At 44.5% G+C, this 20936-nt stretch overlaps 1 protein-coding gene across 1 annotated transcript in view; it reads left to right on the forward strand.

The window, feature by feature from the left end:
- The window catches only part of TMEM154 (transmembrane protein 154), a 29816-nt gene extending 15161 nt beyond the window's left edge, over positions 1-14655 (forward strand). The window contains exons 3-7 of the mRNA XM_041738736.1: positions 6397-6654; positions 6744-6782; positions 12507-12534; positions 13760-13811; positions 14647-14655. Coding sequence (XP_041594670.1) covers positions 6397-6654; positions 6744-6782; positions 12507-12534; positions 13760-13811; positions 14647-14655 — 386 coding nt within the window. The remainder of the gene's footprint in view (positions 1-6396; positions 6655-6743; positions 6783-12506; positions 12535-13759; positions 13812-14646) is intronic.
- Positions 14656-20936: the final 6281 nt, after the last annotated feature.

The raw sequence follows: 20936 nt of genomic DNA on the forward strand, positions 1-20936 counted from the left end.
AGAGCTTCTTGGCTTGGTTTTGTCTCCCCCTTCGAACACTGGCTGGCTCTCTGCCGTGTGCGGACGTGCAGGGGGATGGGACGTAGGCAGACTTTGGTGCCTTGAATATCTTGAGATCCATATCCTCCAGGTACTCCTCAGAGCAGGGCTGAGTTTGAAGGCCTGACACCAGACTTGCGTCTTCTTTCGTTTCATTATCTGAATTATAAAATTGTTTAAAAAATCAGAAAATAAGCGGAAATAAAATAGTTGACACAGTTTGTGCCCGGGGTCGATGTAACAGGTGAAAGAACGGGTCCTCCGACTGAGGCCCGACATACCTGATGCGATCCTGAGCTTAGTGCCCTTCTCTCGGCCTTGCTCCCTTTTACGTTATAACAGCAGCGTGGCGTTCTTGCAGTTGGTAGGTGAGCCTTGTTGTTCTCTTTTTAACTTAAAAAACTGGAGCTTGCTTGCCTCTTCGTCCCATTTTCGGAAAAGAGGTTGGCTGGTTTGCTTTACCGGGAAGCAGAGTCATTTCCACTTAGTGATGGGGTTTGGAGCAGTGATGGGGCCACGTGTCCGCTCACCTGCTGGGGCTGCCAGGCTCACTGTAAGCATTTCCGCCAGTTTTCCACAGATGAGGATGTGCCCCCCAGAGTCCCTGCCACATGTGTGGAATGTGCATCCCAGATGTGTTTCATGGCTGTTGTCAATAATCATTTGTAAGTGACTCTGGGACTGTGCAGTTGATTATCTGACAATTTGGAGGATTTGAGGGTTAAAAGCCAAGTGAAGTACTGCAGCTTGGGGTCATCCTTCACGCGACCCCTCCCATTATCTGTTGGTAAGGCAGAGGGAGAGGGATGGTGGGAGTGAGAATGTGGTGGGAGGGGGCTGGCCTGCGCTGGGGCCACTTGGGAGGGAGACCAGGCTTTTGCCAGAGCAGCCACCTGCAGCCCTTGCTGCCGTGGTTCCTCGGGCAGGTCACTGCGGGCTCCAGGGCCACGCACCCGGTGGCCTTCACACGGCCTGTCTGCCTATCACGTGTTGTCCCTGCTCTTTCTTCTTTTCTGTACTTTTGCTGGCCAGTGCGGCTCCCTTTTCGCTCTTCTGCTTGATCCTCTTGGTTTCTGCAGCTTTTTCAGTTTTACCCCCAACCCCCGGGGCCATACATCTTTTACCCTGAAATATGTCCAAATTTGGGCCAGAAGACACAACAGGAAAAATGAAGACATTATACAAGCAGGTTAGTCCTCTGGGAGCAGCAGAGACCCTGGTGAGCCTAGGGGTGGGGGGAGGGGGGTGCACAAAGGAGGTGGCGAGTCTCCCAACACCTGGCATGAGTGGGTGCTCCACAGGCCACCTGGCAGCTCAGGCTCGTGACTCCCTTTGCTCTTCATACGAACACAGTGGGGTGGGCAGGACAAGGGCCTCCTTCTCTGGCCTCTAGGAAAGAGAGGAGTCAACTCCTGGGGGGCTTTCTTGGGCCCTGCTGGTGGGAGCCCACATCCTGCCCTCCACGATGCCGTGGAGATACCCGCAAATTCCATGAGCCGCACAGGACGTGCCTTGCACATTCTGTTCCACACACGTGCTCCAGGCCCACTCCCTGAGAGAGAGTTCTGGGTTCTCCCCTAGTAATGCTGGACCCAAGAAGGGTCTGTAGAATGTCGCTTTTACCCAAGAGTCCAAGATGGTTCCTGTGGGAAATTGCCATTGGCTGTTACAGGCATGAGCAAGTGTTGCTTGGAAAGGCTGGGGTTGGGCACCATGATGGCTCAGTGGTTGAGTGTCTGCCTTTGGCTCAGGTCATGGCCCTGGGGTCCTGGGGTCCTGGGGTCCTGGGATCAAGTCCCGTGTCAGGCCCCCCACAGGGAGCCTGCTTCTCCCTCTGCCTCTGTCTCTGCCTCTTAAGAGTAAATAATAAAATCTTAAAAAAAAAATAGAAAGAAATGGCTAGTATCTAAAGATGTGTCTGAGCTTGAGTGGTTTCAGGGGGCCCTGTGTCCATTGGGGTAAGAGTTGTTGTTACCCCACAGGCCACAGGAGGAACCTCCCCAGTGCTCTGGGGAAAAGTCCCTTGAGTTGCCCTCTGCACCCCCCTGTCTGCTCTTGTGACCCCCTGGCTCCCCTGCGGGGCCCACCTTGGGTTCATCCACCTCTGGTTTCTTTACCTGACGCTTACTCTGTCCCCATGCTTGGTTACTGATTCGATTCAATGGCCCACCCTGGTTTTCCAGCTTTCCTTTTGGTGATGTGTAATGCTCCTGGCACAAATTCTTGGGGCTGATCCCCACAATTTGTCAACTGCCCCCCTTCCCGTCCAGCACCCCCTACACACCCAGCACTTTCCTGACTTCGTTTCTGCCGGTTCTCGTTGTGTGAGGCCTGGACTGGAGCGATCTTGGACAAGTCGTGAGGACAGACCACCCAGAGAAGTTTGCTGCTGTCCCCTCTCCTCCTGCACCCAACACCCTCGCTCCTGCTCTCCCACACTTGAGACGAAATACAGACAGGACGTGCACGTGTGCCAGCTGAAGGGCGCGCAGGGGTGCTTATTGTAGCATCGTTCAATGCACAAGAAAAAACCTAAATCTCTATCAATAGGAAGAGGTTATGACACATCCTGGTAATAGGGGAAAAAACAACTCTCTGTGTATGGATATAAAGTAATCTTGAAGACCAATTTTTAAGTGCAAAAAGCAAGAGACAGAACATATAAATTTTGTTATCTTTTGTGTTAAAAAAAAAGCAAACAGGAAACGATATTTGTATATGCATGGAGTTTTTCTGGAAGGCAACAGAAACAGTGGCTGCCTCTGGGGAGGGAACGTGAGTGACTGGGGGAAGTGGTGATAGTGACATTTCCTTTCTGAGAGCTTAGTACCACGTGTCTAGTGCCAACTCAAAAATTCTAATTAGAAGCAAGATGAGCACCCGAATGTGTGGAAATGTGGAAATAGATGGGGTGCTGGGGATCACCGCTTAGTTGTGCAGATTAGGACATTAAGCCACAAGGGTAAATAATTTGTTCAAATTCCCAGGACGACGAAGCGACAAGAGCTGTGACTAGAACCTTCACTGTTATTTGGCATTTATGCTCTAGGGAGCGCAGCTTCCAGACCCTATGTAGCAGAACTTAGAAATGACAGGCTTGTACCCCAGGCCAAGACGTTGGAGAATCAGCTTCCTCATCTGTAAAATGTGTACAGTACAGTTGTTGTGAAGATGAAATTAAGTAGTGCCTGTGTCCTAGTTCCTAGCACATACCAAGCATCTGATAAATGCCAGTTACTGTTATTTATTATTTTTGGCTACGATAATGTTGGTTGGGGCAGAGAGGACTGGGAGGAAGGTTATCAGAGAAGTATCTGGAGATGAAGGTGTGTAGGGTGAAAAGAAAAATAAAACAGAGAAGGAAAGAGAGAGAGAGAGAGGCCACCCCCTTGGTTCTTATTTATGTAGATAGTCACTGGAGATTCTGAGGGAGTCAATGATGCAAAATGTATGTTAGGATGTATGTGAGAGGGATATTGGGGAGAGAAATCCCAGCCCATTTTACTGCAGATTGTCACTAAAGGCCACCTGTGATCAGCACTGCTCCTTATGCTAAAAATAAAAGTATAACCCAGGACCATCTGGTGTGCTTTCTTTCCGTTTCTCTTTTGTTCCTGACTACCCAAATGCCCTTGTTATTCCTGCCACCTTATTCCTTTTTCTATTTTCTCTTCTGGGGCCCTGGGTCAAGTGGTGATTCAAAGCCTTTCTTGGAGGGGCACCTGGTTGAACATCCAACTCCTGGTTTTGGCTCAGGTCATGATCGCAGGGTTGTGGGATCGAGCTCTGCTCTGGGCTCTGGGCTCAGGGCATGTCTGCTTGTGATTCTCTCTCCCCTTCTCTCTGCTCCTCCTCCCACGAGCTCTCTCTCTCAAATAAATAAATTAAAAACATAAAATAAATAAATCTTAAAAAAAAAAAAAAGCCTTCCTTGGAGAGGTGCTGAACACATCCTGCTGTTCTGGGCAGCTTTGCTTACAGCACATCTGGGCTGAGTCGCTTAGCAGGAGCCCTACAAAGCCAAGGTTTCTGGGACTCATCCCCCTGTCCTTCCCCTTTGTGCCAGGAAGCCACCTCCTTATAGGCAGAGGGGCAAGGACATGGGGTTCCATCTCTTGTTCACCCCGCGATGACTAGTAACCATTCTATTCCTGTCTTATTAGGAAGATACCATGTGAGTGAGGTTTAAAGCTCAGGTTCAGTGACTAGCTTTCGTGGGTTCAAATCCTCCTCCATGATTGATTGCTCTGTGACCTTAGGCCAGTTGTGTAACCTCTTTCCCCAGTTTCCATCTGGAAAAATGGTGAGGACAAAATGAGATATTCTGGGTAAAAGGCAGAGCACAAGACTTGGCTTAGTAAATTCTCTATAAAGGTTAGCCTGATACAGTGGCAGCAGCCTCAGCTGTAGTAGAAGCAAGCAAAAGAAATAAAAGGCAAGTCTGGGTATTTGAGGAAGGTCCATAAGCACTGACCTCAGGGAATGGGGTCAGGATCACCAAGTGCACCTGCACCTGTGCCACTCCCCCACTGACCCCTCCCCTGCCACCCCCGCCCATATATGTCCAGTTGTCACTGGCTGGATTATCAGTGAAGAATACTATTTGATCCCAGTATTTCTGCAAGAAGGGTGATGCTAAGGAGGAGATTGCTCTAGTGGACAAATATCTTTTCCTGGTTCAGGGTGATAAATGATGCATCGAAGCCTTTAACGTATGTGTCATTATTATTAATTTATTACCTTATTTCAAAGACATAAATATAAAATAAAGCCACTTAACCCAGACAGAGGTCAATAAATAGTAGATATTTTTTTAAAAAATCCTGCTTTTGGCAAAAACAGATGAAGAACACCAGTTTGTAATTGATTCTGGTGGTTTGGGGTGGCATTTACCAATGGGATTATCAAATGGATTCCCTGGTCTTGGAGGAAATGGAAATGTTCGTATGTATAACCAAAAAAAAATTAGACTGTGATCAAACAAGCAGTTTTATAAATTAAATCAGAGGGATCCATTGTCCTTTGGTCATGCAGGTTGATAAGGTTGAATTGGCTCTGCAGGGGCCAGTCTGTCATTGTGTGCAGGGTAGCCTAACCTCTGCTTGAAGCAGCTGACTTTTCTGTTTACATAGCAACTCACACTTTAGAAAGAACTTTCACATAAGTTATTTGATAAGTCTTCTGTGGCCTAAACTAATAGGCCCTTTGCCTCGGTGGGCCCCCTTTGAACCACAGGCAATGTTGTACCCCGGTACGACAGTAACCCCCAGCTTACTAACTGTGCTCACTACCTAGCCCAGGTAAGGAAAGATTTCTCAGGTAATCATCAGGCTAATGGTCCTTCCCTGCCCTGTGATGGTTTTCCAACACAATCTGACATTCAAACAGAATGAACTTGCTTAGGCTTCTATATAGGGAAAGTTCTAAAGATGCTTTTTTCTTAAATACATTTAAATATTGGTGCAGTTTCCTTAGTCTCTAAGGGAATCTCCTTCTTGAGAATTTTGCCTCACAAATGAGATGTGCACTGTGTTTTTATTTAGAATCCAGGAAGATTTCTGTCAGATAATCTCAGAGAGACTCAGTTCTCCGTAGAATGTGCGACCTGACACTGAGACCCCAGATCAGTCACCCCAGTTTCCAAGAAAGAATTCTTGGAAATAGCTAAACTTTTATTAAAAATTAGGACGGTGTGGGACACCTGGGTGGCTCAGTTAGTTAAGCTTCTGACTCTTGGACTCTTAGTTTCAGCTCAGGTCGTGATCGTAGGGTTGTGGGATCGAGCTTACTGTCAGGCTCTGCACTCAGCCAGAGTCTGCTCCAGATACTCTCCCTCTCCTCCTGCCCCTCTCTCTCTGCTCCTGCCCTTGCTCACACGAGCATACGTGCGCTCTCTCTAAAGCAAGTAAATAAATAAATAAAATTCTAGAAAAATTCAGGACAGTGTGCATTCCCTTCTACCCAAGTGTTACATGGCAAGTAGTTAACTGTTAGTAAATATGGATTTAGATTTATCCAGAAATGTTATTGAAATAGCCTGATACCCTATAGGAGATGTTCTGGAATATCACCCTTGACATAGTAAAGCTTCTCAATGCCACATACATTTATCTGGTCAAGGCTAAACTGCCTGCATTTGTGGAAGTTTATCTCTAGGCTCTGATTCCATGTTCAATATACTCTCAGCTTGAGCTCTATTTATGTTAAATCAATACTCTGTCACACAGAACGAGAAGACCAAATGCAGTGGATCAAGTTTACCACTTGATGCATGTAGGATATATTTAAAAATCATTGAAAACATAACATAGTAGCTTTGTCTCCATGGCAATCTCAATTTTGTGTGTGTCCCTACAGATTTACCTGAGGAACCAGAACAGTCAGGGGATATGCCCCTGGAAGTGGATGGCAGAGAAGATTTTAATACTAATGCTACGTTTCCCACGGTGACCACAGAAACATTACCTGCAAATACAAGTTTTATCGACTTTGACGATGATGCAGATCAGTTAGAATTTATATTAATGGTGTTGATCCCACTGATTTTATTTGCCCTCCTATTTTTATCAGTGATAATCCTTGTAACACGCTATAGGAGAAAAAGAGCCAAACAAGGTAACTATTTCATATGTTCCCATTTCCAGACAATTGCTTCATGTGTTAATGAACAATCAGTTAACAAAATACTTCTTGCTTCTACACAGAGCCGTATAGCCCAGGATCTCAGAGTGCCTTACAGACATGTGAGTATGATCCTGACGCCTATCTGGAGTTGGGGATGGGGAAGGAAAGAACCAAGAGTTTTTTAAGTTGAGCAACAAGGACTACATAATGTAGTAAGTGATGAATATTCCCTTATATTTCAAAAAGAGAATAGCTTCAACCTCAATTGAGATTTAAAACACACAGCTGCTGTCTCTGTACCTTATCCAGATGAGGGCCCTGTCTAATACCAGCCAACAGGTCCATGCAACATTCCATACGGTGTAGGAAACCAGGAAGATGGCAAAGCGGTGGGTCACATTGGGGCTGGGGGTGAGACCTGGGCTCATCTCCACCAGAAGAGCATTCTTCTGTGTATATTTCTGTCGAAGATATGGTTTTCTCCTCCATGCCACATCCCAATTTGATTGTGCAAAGGCTAGAGTAAAGCATTGTTCTTATTCTCATTAAAGCCACGCTAACTTTTGTATGAAATTCCCAATTGGCTGCAGATTACCATCAACAATCTGAAACCAATCCAATAGGGAGTTCCCTAGCTCCGAGATACCCCCGTGAGTATTCAGTTCTAAATCTAGGAGCAATGAACACTGGGTGTCAGGGTGCTTCTAAGTCCACAGTAGACTTGAGTAATTTTGGCTTGTTCTGCTAAAAGTGACTCCAATTAGATTTTTTAAATATATTTTATTTATTTATTTGAGAGAAAGAAAGAGAGAGAGAGAGAGAGAGAGCATGAACCAGGCTTAGATGCAGAGAGAGAAGCAGGCTCCCCGCTGAGCAGGGAGCTCGACGTGGGACTTGATCCCAGGACCATGAGATCATGACCTGAGCCAAAGGCAGATGCTCAACCAACTGAGCCATCCAGGTGTCCCTCCAATTAGATTTGTATAAGTTTTTTAAAAAAGTTGAAGCCTTTGGTTATTCCAAAAAATCACTTGGGGGCTGAGACCATCTCTAATAAGCTACGTATTGATACGTGCATACAAAACTCACTCAACATACCTCCCACTCGCTACTAAGGACCCCCTGGCTTCGAGATCATGCCCTTGGCCTGCAGGCCCGGCTCACTGTCCTTGCACCAGGAGAGCCTTTAAGTTCTCAGCAGGAGCTATCAATGATCATTTTCCATTAGGCCAGCAGGTATGGTAAGTAGGAGCTAGGGAAGAAGCACCGATGTGCATTACCTTTCTTGGCAGGAACCAATATAATAGATTCCAAGGGAGCACAAAATATACACGCCTCTCCACTGCTTGAAATTTCAGGGTCACATGGGCGCTCCTTTGTAAGCTAAAGAAAAAGATAAAGCAAACAGGGCTGTCTGTACCCCTATTTTTTTAACCTCAGGGAAAGTAAGAATTTCCTGCTTAAACCATAACCTGAGCCAGTTTTACCTAATGATGTCACAGGACTTGGGGGGGGAGGATGGGGCTGCCCATTCAAATGTGTGTGCTTTTAGACTCTAAATCCAGGAAAGGATTTTTCATTGACTTTCATTGTGAGAATCTCAAAGTTCAAAAGCCATTCATAATCAAGAACTGGCCTCATTCTCAGATGGCTCGTGCATCGTACACTGGAGCCACACTCGAAGTATTTGCTGTTCCCGGAGCCAGGCTTACACATTCATGATGCTTTCAGGCCTGGTTGACACTATTCTTCTGTTTGGGGTTTCCTTCTTGTCTGCTTGGCAAACTGCCACCCTGTTCCTCAATGCCCAGTTCTGAAGTTTTTATGAAGCCTTGAGTAATCACTCCCCGGGCAAAATTAATCACCGCCTCTTCTGTGCTTTTACAGACGATGTTGACACTTACCATGCACTGTATTTATGTATTTATGTTGGGATAAATTGGTGACTTTTCTTTCTTTCTTTCTTTCTTTCTTCTTTCTTCTTTTTTTTTTTTATCTCTCTTACTACAGTATGTTCTCTTTACGGTCCAAGAGAACCAAGAGCTTGTCTTATTTATCTTGTTTAACAGTGTGGTGTGGAGGTTAGAGTACAAGTTCTGGAACCACACTGCCTGGTCGACTTTTTCCCAGCTATGAATCTGAGACTCTGTTTCTTTATTCTGTGAAATGGGTAAATCCAACACTTGGCTTACAGAGCTGTTGTGACAATTAAGTGGATTCATCTGAGTACGCCACTGAGGAAAAAGAGTAGCTGGCATATTGTTAGCTGCTGCTTCTTATTATTACTGACCCTTGGCCTAACATCGTGTCTAGCCCTACACATATATTAGCTGCTCAGTAAATGCCGTTGAATGAATGAGTTAATCAAACAGTGTTAGAACTTTTTTTTTAAGAACACCTCCCTATTCTCAGAGGAAAAAACAAATTTGCAACTCATTTTTAATACAAATTTGCACATTCTGTTTGGTTTGAATATGCCTCACTTTAAGAGAACACAACACAGAAATCTTAAAATTTCAAAACAATTCCTTATCGCAAGTTTGGAGAGAGAGAGCTTTATCTGAATATTTTCTTTAAGATAAACACAGCTGGTTAATTGCTTAACACACAGATATCTCTTCAGACTAAATGCTGAAAAGTTAACAACTACTGTCTGCTAAAGTCCACCCGTTTATATTTTACATTATAATACAAGTCAGTAAAAGGAGTGGAACACCTGGGTGGCTCAGTCTGTTAAGCATCTGACTCTTGATTTCAGCTCAGATCATGATCTCAGGGTTGTGAGATGGAGCCCCAGGGCCAGGCTCCATGCTCAGCAGGGAGTCTGCTTAGGATTCTCTCTCTCCTTCTCCCTCTGCCTCTACCTCCACTTTGCCCAGCTCACTCTCTAAGAAAACAAACAAACAAACAAACAAATCTTCAAAAATAAATAAAAGGAGAATATTCCAATTAACAAAATTTGATTTAAATATTATTTCCAGGAAAAAATAAAACAGTCACACTGGGTCAGACCAGCATTTTTCTTGGAAAGACTCCAAAACAATGTTTTGTGGGAGGGCATGGATGATGTCCGCCCAGAGAGTTAGAATTAGACATATTCGTTCCCCCCACATGAGCAGAGCCTGGTGTGCTCTTCTGCCCCAGGAGGTGAGCCTGTACCTTTGATGACTAGGGAGGGCCTGGCCCACACATTCAGAAAGAACCCTTCTTCCGACTGGCAATCACGTTTTTCCTTTGGGCCTGTCCGTTTCAAATCCAGGAAAAAGGGAGGTGCTGGACAGTAATGCCAAGTTCCATTGCCCCTCTTCCTAGGCCTCCAAGCGGTAGAGCATTTGCAGTTGTTATTATTTAACATTTATTAAGGGTCTTGGTGTGCCCAGTCCTTCTGAGAGCTGCAGGGAGAAGAGCTGGCAATAAGCCATTGCTCTAAATAGGCTGTGGCTACATGACACCTGGCTCAGCTCAGGACATCTCCAGAAAGAGACTCTCTCTCTTGCTCAGTGTTCTGCCTGGAAAGAGAGAGAAGCGAGCCCATCCCCTGCGGGGCTCCTGCTCCCATTGCCTGCCCAGCAAGCGCCCCGCCGGAGGGGCACAGGGGAGAGTAGCTGACGGTGGGGGCGGCGGCAGGCTAAGGGGGTGTAACTGGGAACTGCAGGCAGAGGACTAAGTGGGTCAGATAGTAGGAAATGGAGGGACTGTGGGAGGGGAGGTGGAATCAAGCGCAGGTGGGGGCTGCGGGGGAGCTACATTTGCCCTCTGGTTGCAGAGGGAGTAGATGGCTTTTAATAAAGAGATCCAGGCCAGGTGGAGTGGAGAGGGCAGGGCCTGATTGCTGGGGACACGTAATTGGTCTCCCTCCTGGTTTAATGCTCTGCTCTAGTGAGCTCTCCCAGATGTTTTCCTGTTGCCATGGTGGCTGGGGCAGGGCTAATGGTCTCGGAGCGGGGAGACGAGGCCACAGAAGGCTTTTTGCTCTGTTTGAATACTGATTACAGGAGCTTCGCATTTGGTGCATCTGGAGCACTTTTGTAATGGGTTTTTAAACTTTTCCATCATCTGCATGCAGGGTTAGGTTTTGCTCACCACAAAGCCTGCAGGCACTCAAATAATACAGATAAATCCATACCCTCGTCAGTGGGGCTGTGGGGCCACTTGTTCTCTGAGAAATTAGAGTGTGTATGTGTGTGTGTGTGTGTGTGTGTGTGTGTGTGTGTTGGGAGGAGGTTACTAAGCAGGAAAAGAAGGGAAGGGAAAGGCAAAACAGGGGGATCTTTAGGGGTCACATCTAGGGGAGGTTCAATTGTGCAGGGACTTTATTTATAGTAAAATCCCTTAAGGAAATAGCATATCAATTTTAGATTAAAAGTATTAATATAGAAATATAAGATGAACGTACACCCGTTTCCCCAGTCCAAGTGTCTGAGGATCAGGTGCCTGCAGGGAGCTTCAGGTTCCTACCAGGGGCAGAAAGACATAGCCCAGAGCCCCTGGAAGGTGAGTGGTGATGGCACAAGGCTTCCCTCTGTGCCCAGCTGTCCTGGATCAGCGATGCCGTGAGAGCTTGCCAACCCACAGGAAATTACGGTGGCTCTCGGCTGCCAGGAGCTCAGTTCCAGGTGCCTGCTGGTTCTGTTTCCTCGATGGGGACCTGCATTTCTGCAGGCCTGGCGAAAAGAGACCTCTAATTGCCAAGGATCAGGAACATCTGGCTCTTGGGCCGGCCTCTATGAAGTGGTTCGCTTCTCAATGCCTCTCCGGTCACAAGAGGTGCTGTGGGCCGATGCTATGCACTTACTTGACATCGCTGCCTCATTTCTCTGGAGGCAAAACAAAACAGAGCTTGAGCTGGGGCACTGGGCTCTTGACTCCTGCCACACATTCATCTGGAGTCTGATGGGCATTTGACAAACAGTTAGCTGGTTCTCACCTCAACTGCAGCAACAAACAGTGGGTTTGCTCAAAGCTTCACTTTTATGATATGACTAAGTCCAAAACATTGGGCATGAATTTAACCCGTGTTGGACCATCCAGATCAAGACCTGCTCATTTATTCAATACATGTTTACTGGATGTTTGCCAGGTACTGTGCCAGCTAGATGGGAAGTGAGGGGACATCAGGACAGACAAGACAGGCATGATCTCTGTCCTTTTGGAACTATGTTTTAGTGGGTGGGACAGACAAAATTAAGCAGGTGGATTGACCAATGGCAAATTGTGCCAAGGGCACAATTGAGTAAAGGAGTAAGCAAGGTGCTGAGCTGGGAAACAACTGGAAGGGTGAGCCCTGCTTCAGCTAGAGGGTGCTCCTTGAGTATAAACCGAGACCAGAAGGGCATGAGAGCAGAGTTCCAAGGAGAGACCTTGATGGAATACACCACAGCCTGCCCCGGGACAAAGAGACAGTCACAGTGTTGGGCTTGTTGGGTCACAAGGAGATACAGTAGTGATATTTCGAACTGGGACATTTTGGGGTAGGGAACCAAGGAACAGTCCTTCTTGTCTGACTCTTCCTTGCTTTCTCTCACCATGAAGCTTTTCTCCTTCATATGGATTAAAAATAAATAAATAAAAAGGAATAAACATCTGATTTGAGGTAATAAACACTCTCAGAGGGCCATCATATCTTGAAAAAAAACAAACAAACAAGCAGATTCCATATGGATTAGGACCTCATTTCAAAACGGCACATGTTTGACTCAGAGGCTAATTGTTGCTCCCTTAAAAATGCTATTGACTTAAAGTCCCCTCTTGTCTCTGTAGAGATTTCAGCTGTTGGTGAAATAAAAAGTTGTTATAAGACAATGAAAGCTAACATAACTTTTATATATTTTTTTTCTCTTTAGATGAACTGGGAAGTGAAAACATCAAAGTGTAAGTCTCCACTGCCTCCAACCCAGCTCAGTGTAGACAAGGGTATCAGAGAGAGGGGCAGAGTAGAGAGCCACCTGCTTTTTTAAGAATCATTGTTCTGATACCCTTGAGGGGCCTCTTGGCTTCCTGGGCCCCAAGAGAGGGCCCTCAGCAGGCTGCAGGGGGGGTGGTGCACTCTAGTCCCCCAACCTCCATTTAGTGGGGGATCTGGGTGTTGAACAGGGTCCTCTTCCAAAAACCATCTTGTCTGACTGCTATCAGTTCCAAATGCATTGTAGTTAAATATTCCGACCCTGGGTGTATTTGACAGACATCGGTTTGTTTATTCTGATTAAAAATTTTATCACCAGGAAAGCTAATGTTCACTGGTATTAAAGCAGGAGAGCCTTGGTAGAAGCATAAAGTTCATGCAGCAGAGCCACATTAGGGTGGGAGAAAGAAGAGGAATGGAGGGGGATAGGAAGGAAAGAAGGAGAGAGAGAGGAAAAGAGGGAAAGAGAAAACAAGATTCCACCAGAAGAGTGCTCTGGGGCAATGTCACCACCTCCTCCCCCACTATCTCCCCGGCAACTTTGCCTGTTTAGACACTTTGCTCACTTCCTCTGCACAGGGTCACGCCCATGCTGTGGTTCAGAGTGGGTGGTCCTCCACCCCAGCCCCATTTACATTAACCAGGGGCTTCTTTCCCATGACCGTGTGCTCTGAGCCCCGGTAAGGGAAGGCAGTGGGTTTCTGAAAGCAATGGTTCCATGTCTCCACCATGGAAAAGCCTGGGAGTTGACAGGAGAGGTGATCAAAGTAGCCTGTTCTCAGTGGCCACTTGACCTGGGGCACAGGTCAGAAACCTCAAGAAAAGGGAAGTGAAATTAAGCAAGGCCCCAATGCTATACAGGGCAGCTCCCCTGAGGATGGTCGTGGTGGAAGCCTGGCAGCTCAACTTTGTACCTTCTGGGAGGCAGAGTCTCCTGGGCTCCCTTTCAGCCTGAGAGCTGGACTGTGTGGCCTCCGTCTTTGGATCAGTGATGGATGAAGGCCTATCTGAGTTCTAGCCTTTCCTTCTTTGAGAATTTGGGACATGCGAATGGGGCAAATCCCCAGTCTGCCCTGGAGTGTCACACGAGAAACCAGGTTCATCTTTCTCCCATTCAACAGTCCAGGCTCTTCCCAAATGAACTGGGCACACCAGTGGATTTTTGTTTCAACACTGTTTTTGCTCTTCCTCTAGGCCCATTTTTGAGGAAGACACACCCTCTGTTATGGAAATCGAAGATCCTGGGGTCCTGGGATCAAGCCATAGAGGCGCTCTGCTTAGCAGGGAGCCTGCTTCTCCCTCTCCCTCTGCTGCTCCTCCCACTTGTGCTCTCTCTATCTCTCTTTGTCAAATAAATACATTTAAAAAAAATCCTTAAAAAAATGATGGTACCTATGTTTTCTCTTTTTAAAATTCCTTTAAAAGGTCAATAAATTATTTTTAATGCTCAGATTAAATTAACAAACTCCACCATTTTTATTGTCATATAATTTGTATTTTTTAACATTCATCTTTTAAAAATACCCTGGGGGTTGGTCAGATTCAGCAATAACGAAGTCCAAATCCAGAGACCTGTTATCAGAATTATTGCGCCAGAGGCTTATCAACATAAGCTTTCCAGAAGATTAGAACCATTCAATTAACTCGTACAATTTTGAACAGAACAGTTTTTTTAAAAGATTTTATTTACTTATTCATGAGAGACACAGAGAGAGGCAGAGACATAGGCAGAGGGAGAAGCGGGTTCCCTGCAGGGAGCCCAATGCGGGACTCGATTCCAGGACCTTGGGATTACAACCCGAGCAGATGCTCAACCACTGAGCCACCCAGGCATCCCAACAGAACAGTTTTTCATAGCCCATTACTGAGGAAAGAATGACTCCATAAAGCATTGAAGGTTAGGGGCAGGCCACTGAGATAATCCTTAAGGTAGTTTCATTTTGTTGTTTTTAGTTTATAAAATATACATAACATAATTTTGAAAATGCAAAAAAAAAAAAAAAAGTAGAAAGAAGAAAAACATCACACCACCCAGAGATAACCTCTTTGAATAATTTGACATAGTTCCTTTTGTGCCTAAGATAACGTAATACAAAATCAGGACCCTGTTACACTCATTAAATCAGAAACTCGGAACAAGGCCTTTCTATCTAACGACTACAGCAGAGAGTTATTTTGACACATTAGTGATGGAGCCGATGGATTTTGTTTTTCCTTAAAAATCACTGGCCCTAATAGGAGAGAACTCAGACAGCTTTAAGAAGGTTAGTTATTCCTCACTTTCCCTGCTGCTTTTGGAGTGTGCGTCCTGCCTGAAGTCATGCTGCAGGCATGTCAGGACCTCCGGTAAAGCTATTTTATTCCAGTGTTTAACCTGAAACATGCAGATTCTAGCTTTTGGAGCAACAGTGGGGTTCTTCAGGGACTGAATAACCAAGCAGTGATGAATTGTGCCCTTTCCAACAGGGGCAGAGGCATGTTGAAGTCTTGTATCTGTGCTTCTAATGCTTTTTCCATTTCAAGAGCCTTGCCATCATTAATCTTTTAACCTCTGGAACTCCCTAGTGAGGCCATTTCTGCACAAGTAACTGGACAGATCAGGGACAGGCGATGCTCAAATATAGGGGTTTTGTGGATAGAAAAATAAAATTTGGGATCCGTGGGTGGCGCAGCGGTTTGGCGCCTGCCTTTGGCCCAGGGCGCGATCCTGGAGACCCGGGATCAAGTCCCACATCGGGCTCCCAGTGCATGGAGCCTGCTTCTCCCTCCGCCTGTGTCTCTGCCTCTCTCTCTCTCTCTCTGTGACTACCATAAATAAATAAAAAAAATAAAAATAAAAATAAAAATAAAAAAAAGAAAAAGAAAATTTTGGTGACTAACCATAAGTTTGCTTTTTTTCCATCCTAGCGGACTGTGAATGTTTACCTACTTTAAAGGAAGAGAAGGAATCAAACCACAACCCAAGGTACTTCTAATTTCTACCATTGATTATATGTATGTAGGGGAGGGAATTGGAGACCAGGGTAGAGCACTTTTGCTTACCGTCTCTGTGCCTGTACATTTTATGTGACAATTCACATATGTGCGTAGTGTGGGGAAAAGAAAGCATGGCAAATAGAAAAATATAAAGTAAATATCCTTGTTATATATAGATACAGTCTTTAGAAGTAAATTAGGACTGGCATTTTCTTGCCCTTCTAAAGAGACACCGTTCAAGTGGCTTCTGTTTTAGTCGTAAAACTTGACGATTATATCAAACTATAGTTTTGTTTCGCTTGGGTGAATAGATGTTTGGTCAGGAAAACAGATGGGAAGTGGCAGTCTTAAGGGGGATAATTGTGAATAAGAGCGGACAAAATGAACATCTAAAAACCAAAACAAAAGAAAACCCCACCTGGCTTGGATTGTTACAGGAGAGAAATTAAATGAGAATTTACTAAGCACATTCCATTCCACCACTAGGTGGCTCTGCCTGATAGAAAATTTTAGTGTCTAGGGCTTGGGTGTTTTTCAGCACACCATGATCTTGTTTAAATTTTGTTATCTTTTATGAGGATAAAAATGTGCATGTTTGGGGTGGTTTTGATTGGAGAATTATTTGGTCAGGACATGGGAAGTGTCATAGGAGAAAGGATTGGTGATTCAGCATTCGAGAGACCTGTTCCACACAACAGTACTGTGATTTGGGGGGCACCAAGTTGTTGGTAGGGGTGACTCAGAGGTGATCAGTGAGCAGAGAACTTGACTGAGCCTGTGACTGACACTTTATAATAAACTGGGCGCCTGGGTGGCTCAGTCAGTTGAGCATCTGCCTTCGGCTCAGGTCACGATCTCAGGGTCCTGGGATCGAGGCCCACATTGGAGTCCCTGCTCCGTGGTGGCGGAGCCTGCTTCTCCTCTCCCTTTGTCCCACCCCTGCCCCTGCTCTCTCTCTTTCACTTGCTCTCACTCAAATAAACAAATAAAAATTTTAAAAAATTAGAATAAACTTTCAGAGCAGGATACTATCTTCTCTCCCTCCATGTTAACCAAAGGCTGTGCCAGTCATCTTAAATGCTTCCAGAGTGCAGTCACTGGTCACTGGGCAGTCCCAAGGCTGGAGCGTCCCAGGGGAAGATTGAGAGTAGAATGTGGTTGGGGCAGTCACATGTTTGTCTTCTGGACTCTTCTTCTGCACCTTCCCCGAAACCTTATCGGAGAGATGGTCACCCCACATCTCACACATCAGGCCCTCACAGTCTTTTTTTTTTCTTTTCTTAAGATTTTATTTATTTATTCATGAGAGACACAGAGAGAGAGGGAGGCAGAGACACAGGCAGAGGGAGAAGCAGGCTCCATGCAGGAAGCCTGACGTGGAACTCCATCCTGGGACTCCAGGGCCGAAGGCAGGTGCTAAACCACTGAGCCACCCAGGGATCCCAGGCCCTCACAGTCCTAATGAGCCAAGCCTAGGCTCTGACGTCGAAGTCCACTTTGTATTGAAGATATCAGGCATTATTAGTTAAAATAATGTTTCTCTTAAAGTCGCATCACTGGCTCAGGAAAGATTCTATCCTATTTAAGTGAGATACCAGATATTAACAAGCAGATGAAAGAGAAAAATTCTAGGGGGAGTATCACAAAGGAAATCACAGAGCAGTATTTTCTCTGCAGTTTAGTCTTACCTAAAGATGAGTCACTGTGTATTTCTGGGTAGGGTTCACTCACATCACCACCAAAACCCTATAAATATCTTATTACCATATCTCTGACGGGTACCCTCCAATGATGCGAAACATAGGGGGTTTTATACACCTGCCTCCTGATCTCTGATATTATTGGCAACATGGAAGAGACCTAATGTTAGAGAATTACATGGTTATGACAGCATCTTAGAAATCACGTTTCTGAAATACTGAAAGGTTGGTCTTTGAAATGAGCTGTAGCTCATTTCTGCCTATAAGACAAAAAGCCTTAACCGATTTGGGGGGCTGCTTTATGCTAAACTATTATTTTTTCAGGTGAATGTCCACATTCTTCTCTTGGTCCAGAACTATCTGGCTTTGATTCAGAGGACACTGGTCAGGCCTTACCCGCTCAGCGATGTCAGAACCAGGGCTATGCAACCAGCAGTGGCAAGTCCCAGGGCCTTGGTGCTATAAGGACTTTCTGATTACTCAAAGAGCAGTACAATACTATAAAGCAAATCTAATTTTTAGTCACCAAAAACTCTGAAAGATACAAAGCACTTAGAACAAAGCCTGCCACAAAGCAAACTCTCAATAAATATTGATATTATTATTAAAATTCATAGACATAAATTCACTGCCCTTTGGGCTAATAAGCCTGTGTCCAAAGGCCCAGGCACATCCATGTTAGTGGTTGGGGCATTTTTTTTTAAAGCTTTCTATTTTAGTTTTAGGTGTACAGCAAAATGAGCAGAAATGACAGGTCCCATATGCTCCCTACCCCCATACACACACAGCCTCCCTGACTATTGGTGTTCCACGCCAGAGTGGTACATTTGTCGCAATAGGTTAACCTACTTTGACACATCAGTTCTCCCAAAGTTCCCCATTGGCTTTAATGTCTGAGACTCATCCTTCCTCTGCCATTTAAGCAGTGAACAGGTGACTGTACTGGTTTAGAAAGTATGTAACAGTCACTATAGATTGAACTTAGTAGAAAACATACTTCTCCATCCTCTTGCTAAATTAAGACTTCCAGAATGCATTTAAAGAATTCAATTCATCTTGATGCTAGAAAGACACCTTGACACAGAACCTCTGTTATATGTAAAGTCTTTGTACTTCTGGAAAAAGGAGTCAATCTGGTCACCACCCTACACTTAATGCACCATGTGGGGTGTAAAGACTTTTCTCATCAGGATCCATAGTCTCGAGTCTTTTAGAACTCTTCCCACATATCCCATTGACCAGCCATTGTTCATTACTTTGCCCTGTCCTCATTGAATGGACATTTTCTTTTATGTTGTGGAATCTAAAGTTTAGCACAGGATTTTATTAAGGGCCAGAGACACACAAAGCACTATGGGAAGTTTATACTATGGTTTTCATGTCTTTAGAAAATCAATAAGAAGAGACAACAAAGGAATTGTGTACAAGGGGGAGTTTTATATTCATATTTCCTACCTTAGCATTTCTCCCATAATTCATATCTGTTATGTGTGAGACATTGTAAGTGGAATGCTGTTTAAGGGTTGCGGCAGGGCAGTGGGAGAGGTCTGCCCTAGAGTCGAAGAGAATTTCATCACTGGCATTGTTAAGCTTTGCCAGCACTCTGTGATAACAGAGAGCAGATCTATTGAGTTGGTTATATTATTGTTTAAATTCTCTGTAAAGAATGCACTGCCTTATTGTCTGCCCCTCCCAGCACCTTCCTGAATGCCGCTAGATAGTAGTAACCACAAAGATAGACTCCCTTTCATCATAGTGCTTACGGTCTAGCCAGCCTGTCCCTTCTTCCCGAGGCCTTTATAGTTAGACAATTTCCTGCAAGCGTAGTGTTTCTGTCTCTGCAAGCTTAGGTGACGAACCACAGAAAAGGAATGGCAAATATTAGCCGAGTGTCCATCTTCTTTCCCTTATGCCAGTTGGCCACAGTGATGAGTTTATATTGAGTAATAGCATTGGGAAAGACTAGGGAAAAAATTGATTTGGTTCCATCCAAGTGGATTTATAATTTTGAAAGCACATTAATAACAAAAAATAATAAGACATTTATATAGCATTTTATACATACCGGATGCCTGGGTACTATCACGTAGGAAGTTGAGTAGTCAGAGAGGGTAAATAACAGCATACCTGTTCTGGTTTTGTGATAATTCTATTGTTTATTTTATGATTCACGTCTGAGCTCAATGACATAAAAATGGATCACTTCAGTATTTCTCGGGAAAATCTAGGTTAGTTTAATAAAGAATTTCGTGAATTTCTTCCTGTCTCTGCTCTTTGTCTTTTTAAAATTTTTTTAGAAAAGTATGATGATGTAATTTTACAAAATATATTTACTGAACAACCTAATATGTGCCTGGCATTGTCTACATCACATCAGTTCAACCAGCTAAAAATGAAATAAACTGTATGAGTAAACCTGGAGCTCGGAGCAGTTCAATAATTTGTCTAATTTACACAGCAGGTTTATGATAAAACTCAATGTTTCTTTTAAAACTACATTTTCGAGATGCCTGGGTGGCTCTGTGGTTGAGCGTCTACCTTTGGCCCAAGGCGTGATCCTGGAGTCTCGGGATTCCCCTGTGGGGAGCCTGCTTCTCCTTCTGCCTGTGTTTCTGCCTCTCTCTCTGTGTCTCTCATGAATAAATAAACAAAATCTTTATAAAAAAAAAAAACACCAAAAACTACATTTTCATTTTCTTTTATTAATTAGTTAAGAGATATTCCACAAATTAGAGATCAAAAAAAAAATAGAAGGAACACTCAACATCAAGAAAGGCAACCACCATGAGGCTAATGCATGAAAGTATTTGGTGAATGATGTATCCATCACCTCATGTATTCATGGATGAGACTGAACCATTAATTGCAAGAAAACAGCAGTTTTGGTGAACTGTGTTGGCCTCTCGGCTCAAGTAAATCTCTGTGGCCCCTTCCAGTTATTTTCTCTATAAGTTTCTTTCCTCTTTTCCTTTCTAGTTTCTCAAAAGTCCTTTTAAAACTCAGTAAGTATTAAATAAGAAGCACATAAATAAATAAATAAATAAATAAATAAATAAGAAGTATATTGAGTGCCAACTGGTTTCCCTCAAATCTGAGCTCTGTATTTTGAGGGATACGAAATAACTGCTTATAAAAAAAAAAAAAAAAGGAACCGCTTATAATCCTGCAGGATGATACCTTCAAATAACATTGTTAAAATGCAGGTGTGTATGTGTATGTGCACGTGCGTGTGCATGTGGTGGTGAGGGAAGATGTATTAAATTTAATAAACCACAGCATTGCTTGAATAGTGGCCCAGATTATGTCTGCTGTGGGCATGATCTATGTGTGTTGGATGAATGTTAGGCCTGGGCGTGATGTTAGCCAGATGTGTGACCTCTATAACTCTCTCCCTACCCATCCCACCTCCCTCCCACCCCCTCCCTGCCCCAGGGCCAGGGCCAGGGCCAGGGCTACTTCGGGAAGGAGAAGGGATGTTATATTGCTGAAGAGAAAGGAAACATGATCTAATTGTGAGGTGACTTTGTGCTGGGCTGAGCTCTGTACTCCCCCCAAACCAAGTTAGGAAGCATCATCACACAACAAAGGTTTAATGCAGGTTTATTGCCATCTTTGGAGCGAGGAAACATTAGCTGTGGTCATGAAGAGGAAGTGTGAGAAGATAAACTGGTCAGGAGAACAAAGATGGCTGCGCC

Source organism: Vulpes lagopus, chromosome 23 (assembly GCF_018345385.1).
Source record: "Vulpes lagopus strain Blue_001 chromosome 23, ASM1834538v1, whole genome shotgun sequence".
NCBI lineage: Eukaryota > Metazoa > Chordata > Mammalia > Carnivora > Canidae > Vulpes > Vulpes lagopus.